Source organism: Aquila chrysaetos, chromosome Z (genome assembly GCF_900496995.4).
Source record: "Aquila chrysaetos chrysaetos chromosome Z, bAquChr1.4, whole genome shotgun sequence".
NCBI lineage: Eukaryota > Metazoa > Chordata > Aves > Accipitriformes > Accipitridae > Aquila > Aquila chrysaetos.
In genome coordinates this window covers 35791521-35812864 of record NC_044030.1, presented here as the reverse complement: position 1 = coordinate 35812864, position 21344 = coordinate 35791521, and the positions used below count along the sequence as shown (strand labels likewise).

General features: G+C 36.9%; 1 protein-coding gene across 1 annotated transcript in view; it reads left to right on the top strand.

Annotated features, from left to right (window-relative positions):
• FBN2 (fibrillin 2) overlaps window positions 1-20712 on the top strand; it is a 174773-nt gene extending 154061 nt beyond the window's left edge. Inside the window, exons 49-65 of the mRNA XM_030005074.1 lie at window positions 2189-2314; window positions 2544-2696; window positions 3252-3317; window positions 3600-3725; window positions 3832-3951; window positions 5173-5295; window positions 5725-5856; window positions 7196-7321; window positions 9701-9907; window positions 10600-10725; window positions 11323-11445; window positions 11587-11703; window positions 12376-12504; window positions 14214-14333; window positions 16153-16384; window positions 17056-17215; window positions 19663-20712. Of these exons, the coding sequence (XP_029860934.1) occupies window positions 2189-2314; window positions 2544-2696; window positions 3252-3317; window positions 3600-3725; window positions 3832-3951; window positions 5173-5295; window positions 5725-5856; window positions 7196-7321; window positions 9701-9907; window positions 10600-10725; window positions 11323-11445; window positions 11587-11703; window positions 12376-12504; window positions 14214-14333; window positions 16153-16384; window positions 17056-17215; window positions 19663-20037 (2561 nt within the window). The 3' untranslated portion in view covers window positions 20038-20712. The remainder of the gene's footprint in view (window positions 1-2188; window positions 2315-2543; window positions 2697-3251; window positions 3318-3599; window positions 3726-3831; window positions 3952-5172; window positions 5296-5724; window positions 5857-7195; window positions 7322-9700; window positions 9908-10599; window positions 10726-11322; window positions 11446-11586; window positions 11704-12375; window positions 12505-14213; window positions 14334-16152; window positions 16385-17055; window positions 17216-19662) is intronic.
• The last annotated feature ends 632 nt before the right edge of the window (window positions 20713-21344 follow it).

Here is a 21344-nt window from a genome sequence, read left to right as displayed (position 1 = left end):
ACTGAAGAAAACACTGGCTAGGACATAAAGATTTGGCCTATAACCACCTAATCTGTATGGGTTCAGGAACTGGATCACAGGAACCTCTTTGAATTTTTGTCTTGAACAATAGCATGTATTTTCTAAGCCCCAGAGCACTGTCATCCTTTTGTATCATGGCACCATATTCAGTTTGCTGCCAACTTCATGGCTTCTTTTGGCAGCTGCTGTTTCCATATTACCAATTATGTTTGAGATGAATTCAAATCACCTACAGCTGCAAAATCATGAATTTAAAATGAAAACTTTTGGTTTTCTGGGAATATCACTGTTTATAGCCACTTTAGTATCATCACAGAATCTCTTGATGTTTTTGACAGCATCAGTGACTGCCAAAGAGATTTCTGCCCGAACTGACTAAAAGGGACTTAATTGCATTCTTTTTCTTCATTCTGCCATGTGTCCAGAAAATTTGCAGCTAAAGTTCCTACAAAATGCCTAGGTAATCACATGTGATTGTACTAATACTTTGATAAATATTATGACAGGTCTTGCAACATACATTCCCCATTACTTTCTATTGATCTTATATGCAGACAGCTTTATAAGAATTCATTTTTTTCTGTCTGTAATGTGAAGGTTGGCAATGGCTAGATTATTTTTTGAGGTCAGGGTGATTATATGCAGGAGAAACCAAAACGGATGGGAGCCACAGAAAAATTCTTAGTTTTCACCTATCCATTTAATATATTTCTGTTCATTTTGTGGGAATGAAGAGGAGAAGACTCATTTACTGCCACAGTCTGGCTAGTCACCTGTTCATCATGGCCACAAAAAGAGTTTCTTCCACTAGTCCCAAGCCATTCATTACAGTAATAATCAGTACTTCAAAAGAGCAGTTTTTCCATCCCATTAATGAAGCCAAATTGCTTAGCTTTGTATCCTAGCAACTGCCACACTAACTGGGAAATTAATTACCTTTTTTTTCACTGAAATAAGCTGACTTAAAATGCTTCACATGATAAGAGCCTGTCCATGGGAAGCTACTGCAGAGTTTGGTCATATGCCAAATTATGCTAGGATTCACTATAGTAGAGAGTCCAACAAATATCAGGAAAAATAGCGCTACAAATTTGTGACTCAACATCCATGAAGCTTCCTTTCATGGTGAACACCTATTCCTGCTACACTGTGATTAAGATCAACATGGGTGTTAATGTAGAACACTTTTACAGCCATAGGTTTCTGTGATGGTTGTTTTAATATCCCTTACTGAAAGATTCAGGGGGGGTTGAACTGCAGGTATAGCTTTGAAGATTTTTAAAATACACTTCAGAATTTATTAAATTATAATTACCTTTACCAGGTACTTTAGCAAGGAGGCTTATATCTTCTGTCAGTATTTGCAGAACAGAATAAATTAAAATACAGTTTTAAATAATAGGTATGAAAAATTAAAGGTCTATTAATGTATTATTTTTCTTACTCTGCCTGTTGTCTATATAGCTGCAGGATATGCAGCCTGATACCATTTGAGCTGCACAATTTTACAGGCACTTGGTTTTTATATTAAGTGCTCTTTTATTTCGGTTTGTTTTTAATAATTATAAAAATATCTCTATTTTAAAAAAATCTAGATCTTACATTTAAATTGTCAGAGCAATATATTCTAAATTATGCAACTGAACAGGAAAAAAATTTAAATAACATATCAGGAGTGGCTGTGGAAGACTGGTTTTTATATATTTGAATATATAAATATAATCATAGGTTTCCCTCTACTAATAGCTAGCTATAGTTTCAGTTCAAGAATCAGTCAATCAGCATGAAAAAAGCCCACCTTTAATTACAAAGAACCCCCAAAATACAATTTTAAAAATTCATCTTTGGATGTTTTATATTTACAGAAGAATATTTTTCTTATCAGAAATATTTCTTCTCTGTTTCAGTCTGAAAGCATTTATTTAATGTTTATATTATAAATCTGACAAAGAACAGAGAATGGTATTTGGAGAGGAAAGTGCATGCCAGTGAAACACTCTAATTTGAAAAAGTTAGTGGAACCTTCAGGCTGCTTTATCTCTTGGGTGCTTTACTGGAGGAGCATCTCCTGCTGAAGTTAAATAAATAAATAAATAAATAATCTTTCTTAACCAAGGAATTCACAGCCAATGGGGTTACGGTGAACCTTTTCTCCTTTAATTTACAGATATTAATGAATGTAATGAGGATCCCAACATCTGTCTCTTTGGCTCTTGTACGAACACTGCAGGAGGTTTCCAGTGCATCTGTCCTACAGGTTTTGTGCTGTCTGATAATGGACGGAGATGTTTTGGTAAGTTAATGATTAAGGAATGTAATAACTTATTCTAACAGATAACAGATACTCTGTAGAATTAGTAAAAAGGGACCTCTGCAGGTCCCTTCCAATCTATGCCCTTATGAGGATTGGACAGTGCTTTCAAAATAGTATGAAAAATACAGGCCTAACATTATTCGTTTCAGGGCTAGACAGTCATCATCTAACCAGGTAGCAGGTAATGTAACTGTGTTTTCTTTTTTAGATACTCGCCAGAGCTTCTGTTTCACTAACTTTGAGAATGGGAAATGCTCAGTGCCAAAGGCTTTCAACACCACAAAGGCAAAGTGTTGCTGCAGTAAAATGCCAGGAGAAGGATGGGGTGATCCTTGTGAGCTCTGTCCAAAGGAAGAAGAAGGTATACATCAGGATTTAAAATAAAGCCTTTTTAGGTGGGAGAAAAGGAAAATCACGCTTGTGTTGTACCTTTTTGATCATTAGAAGGAGAGATCTCTTGGCATTGTCTCTTAACTGCCTTTTCTAGAACCATTTTCAGGTCAACAGAAGAAATAAAATTAAATAGAAGAAACCACAGAAAAGGAGAAATGCTGAGTTGTTGTTTTTGCTCTGTAGAGAAATGAACTAGTAGCCTCCATCTGTGGATATAGCCTGCTTTAGGCAAAAGAGAAGAGCAAAATGGGACAGTGCCAAGAATCCCTGAAGTAATCAACAGTTCTTGGTTTTCTCCAAGTACAGAAAGGGGAAGACAGCAAGCACATGCAGATGGAAGTTCAACGAGTCCTAGTGCTGCTTCCCCAACCTAGAGACAGTGTTAACTTTTGCATCTGGCAAGACACCATAATTCTGTTCTGTTCTGAAAAATGTGATATAGAAGATTTTTGGATGGCTTTAACTATCTGTCATAGTTCTTTTTCTCACTCACTTTTTTTTTTTAAAAACCATACCTCTACAGTTGCTTTTCAGGACCTGTGTCCATATGGTCATGGAACTATTCCTGGAATTGATGATACACGTGAAGGTAGGTATTCTTTTTCCTGATAATTAAAAAAAAATTATTTATACTTAAAACTAGACTTGGATATTGTAGTATGTGATGGCTTACTCCCCACAGGCCCAGGTGACAAGAGGCTGACCTTTAATAAATGTGGACCATTATGAAATGGTAGTTGAAAGATTACCACTGAAATTGCATGGCTAGAGACAAACAGAATAGGGCGCTTAGTTTTTTTAAAATGCTGTTTTAAGACTTGACACAGAAATGCATCAGCTAAGTGGTTGCTAATATCTTCCTGCTTTTTAGATGTCAATGAATGCCTTGAAAGCCCAGGAATTTGCTCAAACGGTCACTGCATCAATACTGATGGATCGTTCCGCTGTGAGTGCCCCATGGGATACAACTTAGATTACACTGGAGTACATTGCATCGGTGTGTCCATATTTCATAGATTAAAAGAATTGTAACAATTTAATTTAAAACACAGTTTGAAATGTCTCCCAGTTCTCTTCAGTTTGCATTTATTCATTACATACAGATACTAATGAATGTTCAATTGGCAACCCATGTGGAAACGGTACATGCACTAACATGATCGGCAGTTTTGAGTGCAACTGTCATGAAGGATTTGAGCCAGGCCCAATGATGAATTGTGAAGGTAACTTGTACCCTTTTTTTTTTTTCTTTAGTTTTTGTCCAGTCCTCAGTATTCAAATTACTTTATTAACCAGGCATTTGGTGCTATAATAACTAGGAGGAAAAAAAAGTTTCTCTGCTTGAATTATGTCATTGAAAAGGAAGTCTTGAATTGATCTAAGCAGTATTTTTAGTTTATCACAGGATTTCCCAGACTGCATGTTGTGGTATGTTACATTATTCAGCTGTTTGTTGGAAAGGGATGGGGGGCAGGAAGTGGCTGTTGAGCCCCCAGAAGATCCTTATAAACTGTATAGCAAACCGTGGCAAAAATGCCTGAATTTGCAGAGCATTTTTCATAACTGAGGCAGAACAGTTATGAACGGACCCACTCATCACAGTTACAGTAACAAGTGAGTTATACTGAATGTAATAACTGAAGTCAGACCACTGGTCCATCTAGTCCATTATTTCATCCCTCACAGTTGAAATGCTAATTCAGCATACAAGCATGACTAACAGCTCTCTGCAGTTCACTCCTCTAATACAAGGGCTGAGGATATAGGAAAAATAGGATGTAAAATGGGGGATGCATCCCGCATAGTGGTTTTAGTATCCACTTATGGATCTGTTGTCCAAGAGTATGTCTAGTACAGTCTTGAATCTGCCGATACCATCTGCCTCCACAGCCTCTTGTGGCAGCAAGATCCAGAATGTCACTACTGTCACTACTTAGAGAAGTATTTTCTTTCAGCTGTTTTGAACTAATCCCCTATTAGTTTCATAAGTACCTCTTATTTTTCATAGTGTGGGAATTGTGTACAACCATTCTGCTCTCCTTGTATGCTGATCAGGATGCTTCTTACAAGTTTTTCATTTTATGAATCACAATTAGTTTGCTTTCTGAAGCAAGAATTACTTTTTTTTTTAGAGTTGGATAAAAAGCTGACATCTCTCATCATACAAAAATACATTAAAAAAAGATCATATAATAAAAAACTGAAATAGGCCTGTGCCAACTTGTCATTCTAAGCTCAAGTAGTTCCATATTTATTGTGCCATTATTTTTAAGTAGAGCTTTGTTCAATGGCTACTCAAAACCAAACATCCACAACTTTCTGGTTTGAATTACTACATTTCTGATACTTTTTAGCAGACAAGAAAAGCACAGTTATAAGAAAACCTTCTTGGTGATTGTTTTAAAACTTAGTGGAGAATGATTATGTTGTTCCTTTCTGTTCAGATATAAATGAGTGTGCTCAGAATCCCTTGCTGTGTGCTTTTCGTTGTATCAACACTTATGGTTTCTATGAATGCACATGTCCAGTTGGCTATGAACTAAGAGAAGACCAAAAGATGTGCAAAGGTAATGACTGATGTATAAACTTTGACTGATTTCCATCACCCTGTACTGGCCAAAGCATAATCCAAATATTTCTGTGCATCTTGCATTCATCCTGTCAGTGGAATGTAGCAAACAGCCCAGCAGATGATGATATACTCTTTCAGAACTCATGTAAGACCAGTGTCTAGTGTTTTTGTTATCAAGTGTACCCCTTGATGGGGATTGTAAAGCCAAGAAGGTCACAATGGGGAAGTTCATCTTTAACTTGACAGGTTGTTACGGTTCACAAACATTAAGACAACTGTAATTGAGCATAGCTCTCAGATTTTTCTTCAGTGCTTGTTAATTAGGGAAGTCTGTATGATCTTTTTCTTGAGAAAGTGCTACTTGTCTTCAGTAACTGAAGCTACTGGAAGGAAGTTCAAACACAAAATACTTATTTTTTTCCAGATCTAGATGAGTGTGCAGAAGGTCTGCATGACTGCGAATCAAGAGGCATGATGTGCAAAAATTTGATTGGTACTTTCATGTGCATTTGTCCGCCTGGAATGACCCGGAGACCCGATGGAGAAGGCTGCACAGGTGAAGCTTAGAAAGGGAAGAAGACATCTACTGAAATACAAACAAGCAAACAAATGAAAAATTCTCTGTATATGTATATAGTAAACTAGAAAATAGCAGTTCATAAAGGACACTTAACATAGCTAATGATGCCCAACACCTTAAACTTTCTTTTTTGTTTCAAGGTTTGAGCCTTATCTGAAAGTAGTTCTAAATGACTAATAAGTATTTCAAAAGAAAAACTCTGGTTTTGTTTCTTTTGTTGGACAAAAAAATCAGAAAGTTTTTCAGACACTTGTTAGTTTTAAAAAATTAAGTTGCCAAACACAAGAGACCTCATTTGATGAATACGAAGCAGAATTGTCATAAATAAAAAGTTACATTTCCTTTAGCATTAATACTGTTTATGAATAATGTGGCAGTTCTGTAAAGAATTAAAACTGTAAGATTCTGAAACAACATATAAAAGCCATGAAGGGCAAAAGAAGTGGAAACTTCCATAGTTCAAAATAATTCTCCATCCTGCAGGTAGACAAACAGCTTTCCTCCATCATTTTCTCAGTTAGTTGAGGGGGAAACAATAGCTACATTTTGGCAAATGATACTTTCTTCTGGTACGTAAAAAAATCCGAGAGCATTCCAAAGTTCTCTGTGGACAGAAGTAGCTGAGGTTGTCATTGGCTCAGAGGAAAAAAAAAAATTAAACATCCACCTCAGTGAACACTTTAAGTGAAAAGCAAGAGAATTACTACTCTCCTTTACAGATCTTTATGATATTTTTCAGGGGAAATAATATGTATTAACAACAATTTTGCCTTTTTTTGCCCTGAGGTTTTTCTGAGGTTTTATTTTAAGAATCTATAAAGGTGTGTAATTGCTTACAGTATCTGTGCCATTAGCTATGGAAGAAAACACACTAAGATTGTAAACTCTTTCAGGGAAATGGTGTGCGGACTGAAATGTGACTGATTGCAGGAGAGGTCAGACATATTCAGAGACTCTTAACGATTACAAAGTGAAAATTTTTTACTCAAATCATGCACATATTGCAATTTTACTTAGATGTTACTTACCAGGTAAAAGTTATGACTAGAACTTGCTCTGCTGCATGTGTTTTCTGCTTTTTTGTTACAGGTTGCAAAGAACATACAAGGATCAAAGCTTTCATCCTAGAATGCAGTACATAAGAAATGGAGTAGGATAGTGTTATTCGGAAAGTCCTTTCCAGGCTTAATCAGTTGTTGATTTTCCACTTGCAAATATTTTGCAGATATTACGCAGAATAATTAATGTATTCTAGAAGTCTAATATATTTTCTTGTAACACTTTATTTAATGTTTTTTATTATATTTTTGTAAAGATGAAAATGAATGCCGCACCAAGCCAGGTATCTGTGAAAATGGTCGTTGCGTGAACGTTATTGGGAGCTACCGATGTGAATGTAATGAAGGATTCCTGTCAAGTCCATCACGCATTGAGTGTCTTGGTAAATGCCTCTTTCATATACATTTCATCTTACATTAAAGTGTAAAGGATGCAGAGTGTAAATTAGGCTTCTGAGTACCTAATAGCTCTCGTATCTACAAAAATTAAATAATGATCCTTATTAATTAAACAATATTATATTAAATAATGATAGGAATGAGGAGCATCTTGAGAATGTCAGCTGAGTCTAGCAATCAGGGGCCTCACATAGAAATGTCTAAATTCAAAAGGACATAAATATGGTGCTGAGCAACACTGCTGGGACAAAATACAGGTATTTTTAAAGAAGAAGCAGAATTAGCTACCTTAGATAGATCAAAAACTGGGATGCAGAGCAAAATTGTTGCAGAACAACATCTTAAGCACCACAGTGCTGCAACTAGGTATCTGAATTTTCTGCACCTTTAATTCAGACAGTGATTACGAACACAAAATACTAGGATTTCACCAAAAATTTGCAGGATATATTAAATAGTTTTGAGGCAGGCCTGCACATTAAATGCTGATGAAGGGTTTTACATTCATCAACCTGTATTTCCTCTTCAGTATGTTCAGACTTGTCATTTGCACTATAAAATTAAGTGTTCCCTTTTTAGAAATCAAACAGAACTGCAAAACTTTACTTTTTCATGATCAGTGTTCAAGTGTAGATACTACAAAGTATTTTACAATACTGAAACTGTATGAGTATTTATTAGTGTTATTGCATCAAAAATACTTGTGTATTATCTTGTGTAAGTACTATAAAACCAGCTCCCTGTAAATTGTCACCAGTAGAGTACTGACTTCATGGCAAAGCAATAGCACTGGAAGTGCAGGGTATTTCCTAAGGATTAAGACCAGATGGGGAGAGGATGCTGCAGTCTGTTAAACCCAGCCAATCATTAATGCCAAGGAAATACCCTGCTTGGACGTCATTGTTGCTTTCTAATATTTAATATATGATTTTCTTATTATTTTCTGAAAGCTATGCTTTGGGTTAGTTTGCTCATTGCTGCTTTTCCTTTACGGTTTCCTGGTTTAGAAATTAAAATGAAAAATTAGTCTGGCAGAAACAAAGTATTTCTTTGGAATTAAAACACAAACATTAAGTCTTAGTTTACTTTATTTTAAATATATTGTGTAAACCTTCATATTCTGTTCACATTAAAATTTATTCCACATCTCAAATTGGGGGTAAAGCATTTATATGTTCTTCAAGTCATGATGTCCATAAAGACTTGCACAATATGTCTATCTAGGAGAACAGAAATCTGCTGAGTCTTGCAAATTGCTACATCAAACATGCTGTCTCACACAACTGACACTTTCAGGGAGGACAGCTTTATTTGATGTAAACAGTTAAGTTACCAGGCAGCCAAATTAAGTTTAGCTATAGCCAAAGTTCGCATTTTACCTAATTCATGTAAAAAATGTGTACATTCTACTCCTAATACTTGTACAAGAGACGGTCAGCTGGGTGTTGATACATATACACATTCTGAGGGATCTGAAGGATTTTAACTTTTAGCTTTAAGAAAAGAAAATAAAATCTTTCATTTAAGAACATGAGTGTCTGTCAGACCATGGTTGACAATGTCTCCATTTTAATTAACAAATAAGACAGGTGACAGCCTATTTGGAAGATATCATCACTGCAAAAATTAGAGTTTCCATTAGCACTGAAAGCTGGGGTCTCTGCTCCCCTTAGCTCCTGTTTGAAGGAAACTTTTAGGAGCTTAATGACTGAAGTTTTGCTCCTCTTTCATGATTGACAGGTATTAACCAAAAGGTTTAAAAATTAAGGAAAATAGAATTAGAAAAGGACAAATCAACAGTATGGCCATATAAATCTCTCCCCCCACCCCCAACAAAAATTAGGAGTGCCACTGAAAAAGTACTGAGTTGCATAGACTATTTAAGTGCTAAGGACTTAGTAATTTAAACCACATCAGGATAATTCTAAATCATAGACATGCTATTTTGGCCAGTGAAACAAACAAACAAACCAAACTTCTAACCCCACTCCAAGTAAATCATTCAAATGCAAGCCAAACAGGCAGCTTAAGTGGAAGCTGAGTTTGGCGCGCAGCCTGTTTTACTGTCAAGCAAGCTCACCAGATATGCCCCAGGGTGCAACTTTCCTAGAAGTAAAACTCGTATCCAACTCATGCAGGTACTGAACTTTAGGGATATCTGGAATACACTTGAAATGGCAGCAAATTATCAGAAAATACAACAAATATGAAAGGCTAAGTCAAAAGAGGCTTCGCAGACTGGTTGCTAATAATCTTCTAGTGCTTGCATGTGTTGACAGAGAACCAGAATAATAGATTATATGCTTAATGGATCAGATGTTTATCTCGTGCTCTTTTTTGATCTCTCTACTTCTTCCTTACAGATAATCGCCAAGGGTTTTGCTTTGCTGAAGTTTTACAGACAATGTGTCAGATGGCTTCAAGCAGCCGGAATCTTGTCACTAAATCTGAGTGCTGCTGTGATGGAGGCCGGGGCTGGGGTAACCAGTGTGAGCTCTGTCCACTTCCTGGAACCACCCAATATAAGAAACTCTGTCCACACGGACCAGGCTATACTACAGATGGAAGAGGTATTTGCAGGGATAAAAAGAGACAGAAAAAGGGGAAAGAATATGCTCACATATTTAAGAAAATGCAGAATTCTCTTTGAAGATCCTTCAAAGAATTTCCTGCAAAGCAACAGAGTTTGATTTTTCAAATGCTCCTGAAAGACCAGAAATTAAAAACACCTTTAAACAGTAGCTGCAACCAGAATACTCACAGCTGTGCAGAATTTTCAGGGTTGGGATCTAAAACAGGAGGTACCAACCAGTAACTAAAAGCTAGAAATTATTCCAAAGCTTTTGTATGCTGAAAAGTTGCATACATGGCAAAGGCAGGCAACAACAGTGGTTCTAACAGCAGTCTCACTGAATGCTTTGCAGTTACTCTTTCCACACAGGAAGCAGAAGCTAACATACATTTTCAAATTGTGGTGAAAAATTTTTTATATCATCTGACTGGTCATAAGAAAATTCACTACTATGGGTTTTGTATTTTGAGTTAGCAAAACTGGAACCTGAGTACCCAATGAAATAGCAGGAAGGTTTTGATATAAAAAACAATAATGAAAGTTTGAAGGATGTTTGACTTTGAATTCAAATCCATTTTTAAAGAGAGAGAAAGGGCAAAGTTCCTATCAGAAACATGATAGAAAGAAAAATGGAAGAAAAGAAAAAAGTCGAATTTAAAACTGAAAGATGACATAATATTTTCTGTACAGATATTGATGAATGTAAGGTCATGCCAAAGCTGTGTAGAAATGGACAGTGTATTAACACTATGGGCTCCTTCCGATGCTTTTGCAAAGTTGGCTATACCACTGACATAAGTGGCACATCTTGTATTGGTAAGATTCAGCATTTTAATCATCAGTTATTTTTTTAATTGGTACATAATGATGTATCAACCTCTGTAAACCTTTGTATCAAAGCAGGTTTTCCCCTTTATCTCTTTTATTTCTTTCTATCTTTCTTTTCCTAATACGCACTTCTATTTTTGTATTTCATTTGGGGAAATCAAGAAACAAGCTGTACTGGCAATATTCCTGCAGTAGAATGAGCACTGAAATACGTTTCAGCTATATAACCATTTTGACTGACAAACGAGATCATTATTTTGTGGTCTACATTTTCCCACTTTCCTGTTGGTTAACAAATATAAGTATACCATAGTATGCCCAAAAATAAATACTTAGTCTTAGATGAAAATATTAATGCCACTGTCACTCTAGTATATTACTCTTCCAAGACACTCACTTTGTCCCTGTAGTGGCAACTCCACCACAACACATCCATAGAGAAAGAAACAGGAACTCTGAACCAAAGTGAATTGGGGACTTTTTCTACAAACTTTTTTCTCTTAAATATAGTGCTGTTTAGAAAACGCCCTTCAAAGACAGATAAAGAAATCAGTACAACAGATACTTAACATTTTCTCTCCTTAGATCTTGATGAGTGCTCTCAGTCTCCTAAACCATGCAATTTTATCTGCAAGAACTCAGAAGGGAGCTATCAGTGCTCATGTCCGCGGGGCTACATCCTTCAAGAAGATGGAAAGACATGTAGAGGTAAAGAAAGTTACACACAGCAACTTTTAATTTCATTGCACCTTGACTTAAAAGGAAATAGTTTTGAAGTGTGGTACTTTTATCAACTTAAGACTTTTTTCTGGTGACTTTTCTTAAGACAACAACATCTCTTACTTTCAGATCTTGATGAATGTCAAACCAAACAACACAATTGTCAGTTTCTCTGTGTCAACACCCTTGGAGGCTTCACATGCAAATGTCCACCTGGTTTTACGCAACATCACACAGCTTGTATTGGTAAGAAAAGCATTCATTTTCTTGCATCAGTTTTTCTATAAGAACAACATTCTCAATTCTCATTCATTTCTTTTGCTCTGTATAAACAGTAATAATACAAAGCAATAATGTCAGGAGTCCAGAAAACAGATTTTGAAAAGCAACAATTATAGCTAAAGAAAAATCAGTCTATCCACCATTGGTATTTTTTTGCTTAGTAAACAGTTGTACATATTTAATACATGTTATTATATTCTAAGTATAACCACATGGAGACAAAGGGGTAAAGTATTAAAATCTGATTTAAAATGTCGTTAAACAAAAACAGGCTGCATTTTCTTTTTTAATAGATACAGATGTCTTTAGATCTTAAGCATATGTATGAATCTTGCCAACTGAAACTATTTTAGTTCAGCTAATACGGAAGTGTAGCATTTTTTCACTGTCAGCAATTACATACCTTTGTGTTTCGCACTCATAACTGAATTACAACTTGCACTTCTGATTTATTAATTACCCATAGCTCTGCATGACTTGTCAGGTCATCTGACATTTAAATATGAAAAGCTACATTTTCAAAATAAACTGTTGCCCTTCTGTGGATTTCAGTCTCCTAAGAAATATTACATGAACATGTTTAAAATCATGCCACAAGGTATACCAACCTTCTTCTCTCTCCTCTGCATTTTTAAGATAACAATGAATGTGGTTCTCAGCCATCGCTTTGTGGATCAAAAGGAATTTGCCAAAACACCCCTGGTAGTTTTACCTGTGAATGTCAAAGGGGATTTTCTCTGGATTCCACTGGATTAAACTGCGAAGGTAACTAGTGAAGGTCAATTTTTTCAATGGTGCAAATCCTTACTTCTGTGTCTAGTGAATGCTGTGATGTCAAAGACACATAAAACAGAGCACCAGCCATAGTAAAAGTAAATACCAAAAAGAAATAGGAATGTATTTGAGTATTTTTAAGCATAATTGTATGTAACAACATACTGCCTGAGTAATTTTAATACAAATTAGAATAAAAAGTGACTTTTTAGCTGAACTCTTGAACTACTGTTTCCAGGCTGCCATTTCAACTTCACATAGGTTTATGCATCTAAAAGTCTAGTTTTCTCTTCTTTTTAATTTTCATTTTCATACAACATAAACAGATTCTCTCTACAATTTTTGTTTCATCTAATTGTAATAATCCACCTGAGGGTATCCAAGATTAGATTCTAAATTCCATACTTTAAGTCATCTACTGCAGAGATGCACATTCAGAAGGGTAATTCACTACAGTTATAATACAAATTATATCGTTGAGCTTCATCTCTCTCTGTTGGCCCAAAAGGGAGCCCCAGTCAGGAAATCTCTATTTGAGAGCTCCAGATTCTTCACTGGGCCTCAGATATTGAGCAAAGAAGAAATAAAAGGCAGTACTAGGCCATCTGGCTCTGAGAATTAGAAATGCAGAGGTATATATGCATATATTTATGACATCTCAAAATGTCAGCTACCTTAATACAGCATTTAAATGACAGAAATTGTCATTTAGAGCCTATTTCTAGAGTAACAGTGCAGAATATATGCAGCCAGAAGTTCTAGAAAGCATTATCTTCTGTCAGATTACTTAGTTCTCATAAAGTAGATACATCTTGTTGTGTACTTCACTCAGCACCTACGAAGCAAAACACTAAATTATACATATCAAAGCATTCACAAGATGGATACATAAATAGCACATCAGAACTGCTCTGTAAGCCATTACTGATGAAATGACAGCTTTCAGTTCCTGGCATGATGGTTTTCTGCACCTCAGGCTTTGTGACATCACAATTCCATTAAATTTGTTTCAAACTGTGGACAACTAGAGTGTAAATTAGAATCTGTGATATCATACATGATTTTTTTATTTTCTACTAGAACTGCATACTGTCCCTGACACATTAGGCTGCGTGTAATCTACTTACTTCTTATAGCAGACACTATTTCAGATGACTGAGTGTTTACATTTTGTTTTTTCTTTGTGGCTTTCTTCTGTATTTACACATACCTCAGAGACTCTTTAGATGGCTTTTTATTTTTAATTGCAAAGGTAAGCACTTACATCCATATTTGCTGTGTATTCCTCATATTCAAACACTTTGATATGTTCCAGGAAACTGAAAGCTTAGTCATACATAGTTGGTTTGAAAACTGAAATAAAAAAAATTCAGATTCTAAACATTACATCAAAGCAATATCATGTGGGATTACTAGAAATAATGTTTCTTCTCCAAATCTGAGTAATACAAAGGCTCAAATGCTCCAATAGGATTATTGATAGATAGAAAGAACACTACATTAACTGACTTTCAGACTTTCCAAAAGACCAACCTGAATGGTGCTTCCATCGTACAGCAGTACTCCTCTGTCATAAATACTGGTGTTTCAATGATCATTCAATTTCAGTGATCATTTCAAATGATCAAAGTGGGTAATATATTTGGCAACGTGTATAATCATGTGTTCTTTCATGTTCTACTTCTCTACCGATTGCAAAGATGTGGATGAATGTGACGGAAACCATAGGTGCCAGCATGGCTGTCAAAACATCCTGGGTGGATACAGATGTGGGTGCCCACAAGGATATATTCAGCATTACCAGTGGAATCAATGTGTTGGTAAGGAAACAAACAGCACAGGATATATTTAAACAGCAAAGGTGTCATAATGTTTATAGTGACAACTGCCCTGCCAGGCGAGGACAAGAATGGGCAGTACAAAGAGTATGCAGACACAAATCTTTTCTTCCTCTCTCCCCCTCCTTCCATACACTTATTACTCCCAACATAAATCAATACATAAGGTAACAAGAAAACACATTCATCCTGTTGAAACTCTGTGTGACAAGGAGTTTTCCTAGTAAGGCCTAAATTCTGACTCCCTTCTCCTCAGAAAAATCCGCATCTTAGAAAGGTGGGAAGATGTTCATTGAATTCCTGAAAGCATCAATGTAAATACCTCTGCTGGGGAAAAACAAACAAACAAACAAACAAACAAACAAATCCCACCTTTCATCAGGAAGAATCACTCACCATCATTAGCAATTTGAGAATACTACAGAATAGCATCTATAGTCGATGGGCAGAAAAAATATCAACATAACGATTAAGGGTTTCCTACTTCCAAAATACAATCTTAAGGCGTACATTAGTTCTTTGGGCAGGGATCAGGGACAAATTAATCAGCTCAGCAGTTTTATGGTAGGTTTAGCTCATTCAATCCATCATTTCTTTTCTGTGTTTCATGAACTAAGCTAACTGCCACACCAAATGAAATGTGGGAATTTTTTTTTTAAATAAGAACCAACACACACCCGAACAACCCCATCCTGTACTGTTCACAAGGCACCATAACAACTTATTTACCTTTTCAGGTTTGCTTTCATGGTTCTCTGTCAATGGTGTTGTAATTAGAGGACATCTGTGAGCACTGCCGTACATTTCTTACAGGCTAATCTTGCTGTCCTCATCCTAGACATATAAATAAGATTAGTATACCCATTTTACATTAAGTAGTACACCAGGCAGTTTTTCTGAAGTCCCAACCACCATCATCACCCCTTACTTAGTACTGCTCTACAGCAAAGAAGGCAAAGGACTGGGGTGGGAGTGACAGGATCACACAACAAACAACTCTCAGAAAACTCCAAACCAGCTACAGTCTCTGAATATTAGAGATAGTCCTCAAAAGAATGTGTCTCCTAATAACTGCAGGCAAGAATGGTAAAGCATGTGCTAATGGTATGGGAGAGGAAAACACCTACAGGGAAACAGTACCTTGGTAAGATAAATAAAAAAAGCAACACATGCCAACTATCAAAAGCGTGATTTTCTATACAACAAGCTACTTTCCTTACTCATTTTTCACAATATAGCCTGGAACCAAATCAGTCACACTGACTGGAAGAGTCATCTTCTCTGTATCTTAATTCAACACGCACAGGTGAAGACAACAGTTCCTTTTCTCTTTAATTTTGGTTGGCTATTTAGATTGTCTTTCCTCTCACAGAGCCTGCAGGTTTCCACTACCAAGTATGGGATAACTTTGCCCCATCACTAGGTGCCCAGGAACACTATCATGGTTGGAGTATGACTGGAGTTCCAGCTCATTTCTCCTCTGGGGACCTTATATGGTAGGAGTGTACCTGGCCAGGGGAGAGAGGACCATGAAGCAAAACAGAAGACATACCTTGAAGGAAGGGGGAGTGTTGAGTCAATGTAAGCTTAACAGTAACAGTATCCTAAAATACCTTTAGAGCGCAGCTATATGTGTTTGGGACTTTTGCCAATGTACTTTTTCCTCAGAGACCAAATCTCTATGGGTCAAGGATGTAGCAGAGCCCTAGGACTTGCAGATACTCTGATTTGTTAGCTACATCATGCTTGCCTGATGTCTTTCAGATTAGAAGATACCAATATAGTTTTGTTTGCTTACTAGATGAAAATGAATGCTCCAATCCTAACACATGCGGCTCTGCTTCTTGCTACAACACACTTGGAAGTTACAAGTGTGCCTGCCCATCTGGATTTTCTTATGACCAATTCTCCAGTGCATGCCATGATGTGAATGAGTGTTCTTCTACCAAGAACCCCTGCAATTATGGTTGTTCCAACACTGAAGGTGGTTATCTTTGTGGCTGTCCACCTGGCTATTACAGAGTTGGACAAGGGTGAGTATCTCCACACAGTCATTCATCAAAGACACATTCAGAAGGCTATAAAAAGGCTGAACCGTAGTCAGACTGAAGACCAGAGGTGCAAATGAAGGACAGTCTACTAAGTCGTCCTTTCTACTACCTTTGCACACAATATCCATAAGCTAGGAAAAAAAAAAGGCATGCAGCATGATACTCATTTTAATATATAAGCAACATTAAACCGTTAGTTCTGTCTTCTCCCCCAGTATCTGCACAAGAACTCCTTCACAGACCCACTCAATGAGGACTGTTACTGCATAAGGATAGGTATCCTCTGTACTAAGTTAATTAAAGGTTTTAAGCCAATCAACCCAGAACATTAAACACTAATAACATTGTTCTGGTACATGACAATGGCTAAATTCTCTAGTTCCAAAGTTCAGGGCAGGCTAGTTTTGTTCTGTTTCTTTGTAAAACTTATAAATGAAAATTAGAAAAGCCTACAGGCCTTCAGCCAATGGTTGTATTTCATTCAGTATGCCACACTAGTGTGAAGAAAATTAATGCACAGACCTCCTGCTGAGGGAAGGGAAAGGAGGGGGATACAGACACTGTGGTACAGTTTACATACACTCATTTTCCATGTAACAGGACAGTTCATGAAACTGCAAGAAGTAACTAAAACAGATGTTTTTCTTCAACAGCCACTGTGTCTCAGGGATGGGATTTAACAAAGGCCAGTACCTGCCACTGGATGGAGATGCTGATGAAGAGAATGCTTTGTCCCCTGAAGCATGTTATGAGTGCAAAATCAATGGCTATTCCAAAAAAGACAACAGGAAGAAGAGAAGCGCTAATGACACTGTATGTACCAGGATAAATAAGCACTATAGTGTACTTCGAGGTATTTTCAGAGACACGATACTCAACAGTATCAGTAAATGGAGGGAATTTTTTAACAGGCCACATTCAATGGTGAAAATCTTTTTTGCCTTGCCTCAGTGCTTTTTACACCTGCCTATTGGCAGGAATGATGTGACAATCAGAAAGATATGAACAACTATGAATGGCTGAAGTTTTTAAAGCTTGTAAAGAATCCTTTGTAGTGCAAGATGTGGTCTAGTTCCTGAAAATATATTCAGGGAAATAATTTTGCTATAATTACAGAGAGCTAGGAAACTGGTCATGTCTGCAATCTGTTCTGCTGTCAGGAGGCAATTGGACACCATTTTATGGTCTGGGACAGCTAAGTAGATCTTCTCGCAGATCATTTTAGTCCAAGTGTCTATTCCATGGTTGCTCATAACTGTGGGAGACTGGAGTCCATGACCTAGCTGATACACTTAAGTCCAGTATTTGCAGAACTGCTGAGGGTATTAGAGAATTACACTTCAGACTTAATTTTTTTCTTGCTGCATTTTGTAGCCTTATAAAAATAAGTTATGGGATCCTCATGAAAGGATAACCCTACTATTTACACCTTTTAGATGCTTTTTTTCAAAAGTTAGAAGAGTATACCTGTATATCTGTTATCTGCATTATCTGTATGATAGGATTTTGTCTTGTAGCATTAGCTCTGGTCTTGGAATCTGCAGTGATGAGAAACTGACTCAATTTAGAGGTGGGAACACACACAGATTTTCCTTCAGTAGTACAAGAACTGTGTAATGCAAACAAGCAAAATGCAAACCCTCAACTAAAATGGTGAGGTGTGCTAGCCACACAAGTTACACTGAAAGAATGGGGAAACAAGTCTCCTTTCTAGAAGGGTAAGAACATAAAACAACCCAGAAGCTCCAGCCTTAGTACACAGTACTTTGCATGATGCCATCAGAGCCAGTTCTTGTATTGGCAAAGTTTCTAAAGAAGCCAGTAATCCTGTAATTTCTACTCGAAGGACATAGTGTTGGCACTTAAAATCTAAATGTTTGATTTCCTCACACACATCCACACTTCCCACAAACATCCCTTTTCCCTCCCCACCGCCACTCCCATTGGACCTGTTTCAGTCTGAGTTCTGTGGTCAATCTACCACAGAAATACATGAATGTTTTGAAAAGCTTTTTTTCTGTTGCACAGTTAATTTCATATCTAGTTCATAATTGTTGAATCTTGTTATTACGTTTAATGGCATTAACCTTTTCAGTTTCTAGTACTAGAACTACCTGAGTAGTAAAAGTGAAAGGTTTCATACCCATAAAACTACGTGAAAAAAGAAACAATCTCATCACTAATGACACCTATGGAGTGCGATATTTAAAACACTACAGTACTTGCTCCTTGCCCACAAATTTTCCATGTTTTCACCACGTGTTTTTAATTACATTATGTATTAGTACACATATGTACTCACATATGATTGGAATTCCCTCAGAGAGAGAAATCCTTTGCTATCTTTACAAGCATGAAAGGATCTTGACGTGTAGGCTAGGTACCTCACTTAGTATCAGGTTTCCTAAAGAAGGCTACAGCCTATATATTTTTGTAGAACCACTTTCAAAAGCTGTTGCTTGTTAGGTGGTTTTCCTAGGAATGCACTCATTCTCGCCCCCCACTCCCAAGTGTGTTCACAGCTAACACCTCTGGACAGATTCACACCTGCAGCGTAACAATATTGAAGCTCAAATTAAAAAAGAACACAACTGATTTGTCAGAAAAACAATGCTAGGACTTTTTTCCACACTCCTTTCAGTGGTCCAGATAGGATGTAATTGGACAACATGACATACTACCCCTTTTTGTAGAAGGCTAACAATACAGCAGTTCTCTCCTTACTTCAATTTCCTTTATAATCACTGTAATTCCTCCTCACCAAATGCTGAGACTGCTTGTTTTTAGAAGCCAGGTTTCGTTAAAACAGTTTCACCAGAAATTTCAGGGAATTCCCATCCAGCGTTGTGGTATGTGTTTCTGTAATGTTCTTCACTGAAGTTGATCCTAAGAACAAGGCTGTGCCTCGCATACTGTCCTTATTGCAGTAGTAAACATAGGTCTCTTCTTTACATGGACATTTTGCAAGCATGAAGTTAAACAGATTCTGAAAAGAATCTGAAACCTGAGCCCCCTCTGTAGACCTGATGCTGTAACTTTAATTATCCTGTTAAGCCTGTGTGAGAAGCCTTCAAGATTTACAGGGTGTGTTGTATGGAATCAAGCGGTTCTCCCAGGTGGAAAGGATTTACAATTGCTTCTTTCACAGCTAGATTTTGACAAATGCAGAAACTGTTAATAATCACATATTATTCTTCTCCCAGTGCAAGCGAATATCTGTTTCTCTCCTGGTCTAAACAATCTTTCCTCCTTTACTTCAGATCGAGCAGATTAGCTTGGAAAGTCTAGACATGGATAGTCCTTTGAAGATGAGAGTCAACATTTCCAGGCTTGACAACAAAGAGCACATCCTAGAACTCATGCCAGCCATTGAGCCCCTTACCAACCATGTCCGCTACATCATCTCACGTGGCAATGATGATGGCATCTTTCAAATCCATGAGAGGGATGGACTGAGTTATTTGCACACAGTTAAGAAAAAGTCAGTGCCTGGAACTCACACACTGGAAATCACTAGCATTCCTCTATATAGGAAAAAGGAGCTGAAGAAACTGGAAGACAGCAATGAGGACAACTACCTCTTAGGAGAGCTCGGGGAAGCTCTCAGAATGAGGCTGTGGATAGACCTCTACTAGCCATCTTCCAGACTGAGTCCAGTTCTTCAGTCACTTCTGTTCACCTGTCTACCCACCTGAGCATATCTGCTTTTCCAAGGCTTTAAAACAGTCACTGACTTTGGGGGGAGGAAGGGAGAGGGGAAGACCTCTTTCCTTGCATCCCACCGAGACTGCAGAACCACCCTTGCAGGAGGGTAACTTAAACTTTTGGCCACCGCCAAAACTTTGATTACAATGGCGATCTGTTACTGTATCTTTTATATAACCTCAATTTAAAGTATATTAAAAAGCTAAAGTTCAAGAAGTCATCATATGGCACTAAATGGCACAAAAATGTGAGCTGTTTTTTTCCTGTTAGCAGTCTGTAACACTTTGGGTATTTTGCTATAGTTCCTAATTAAAAAAAAATATAGAAATTTATTTATTTTTAATGCAGTAATATATGGAGAAATTAACAAATTATGTAAACAAAAAGGGAAACCTGCTTGTTTTTCCTTAGATTTATAAATTTGAGCTATAACATTTTAGAGGTACTTTCTTAATTAAAAAAAAATAGATTTGAAAGATGTTTCCTTTTGTATTTGGGCCAGTCATCCAAATAGTATATAAGTAATTTTAAAATGTATCAGAGCTGAAAGAGCACTGTAGTACATCTCTGGATATTCTAACGTGCTCCTGCAAAACTCTGAGTATTCAAAAAAAAAGAAAAAAAAATGTCTTAAAGGACAAGAATTACAATATCAGTCTCTGCAGAGATCATATTTCACAGCAGCTCAATAGGACTGTATTCTGAATCAGCCACATCAAATAATGGAAGAAGAGGCACAACCACTGTAGCAAAATACCTTGACTGCTTTTAATACCATTAGAATTGCAGAACCAAACTGTACTGTACTTCCTTCCAATAACCTCAAGGAACCACACATGCAACTACACCTCATTCTCAGAAAGGGTGCTCTACAAACTTGCATTACTGTAGGCAGCTGAAGAAAATGTCTCTCTGAAGGGAACACATGACTTTTCATACTGTTTGGTGCTGGCTTGAATTAATGGTGCATTTACTAAAAACTGAGAGCTGTATCAGGACTGCCATATGTGCAAACTAATTATGCAGCGCAGACAAGGAAAATGTGTATTTGAAATCCATTTGTTAGAAGTTTCATTAATACTGTAGTTATACACCGTATGCCTCATTTTATCATAGCTTATTTTGTAAGAAAGATGTTTGTACAATGAGTTGACATTTAGTTAACTTTAGTAATTTTTTTAAAATGTTGTACCATTATGTGTTAAGTGTATGTCTCAATGGTGCTTTTTCTGACAGC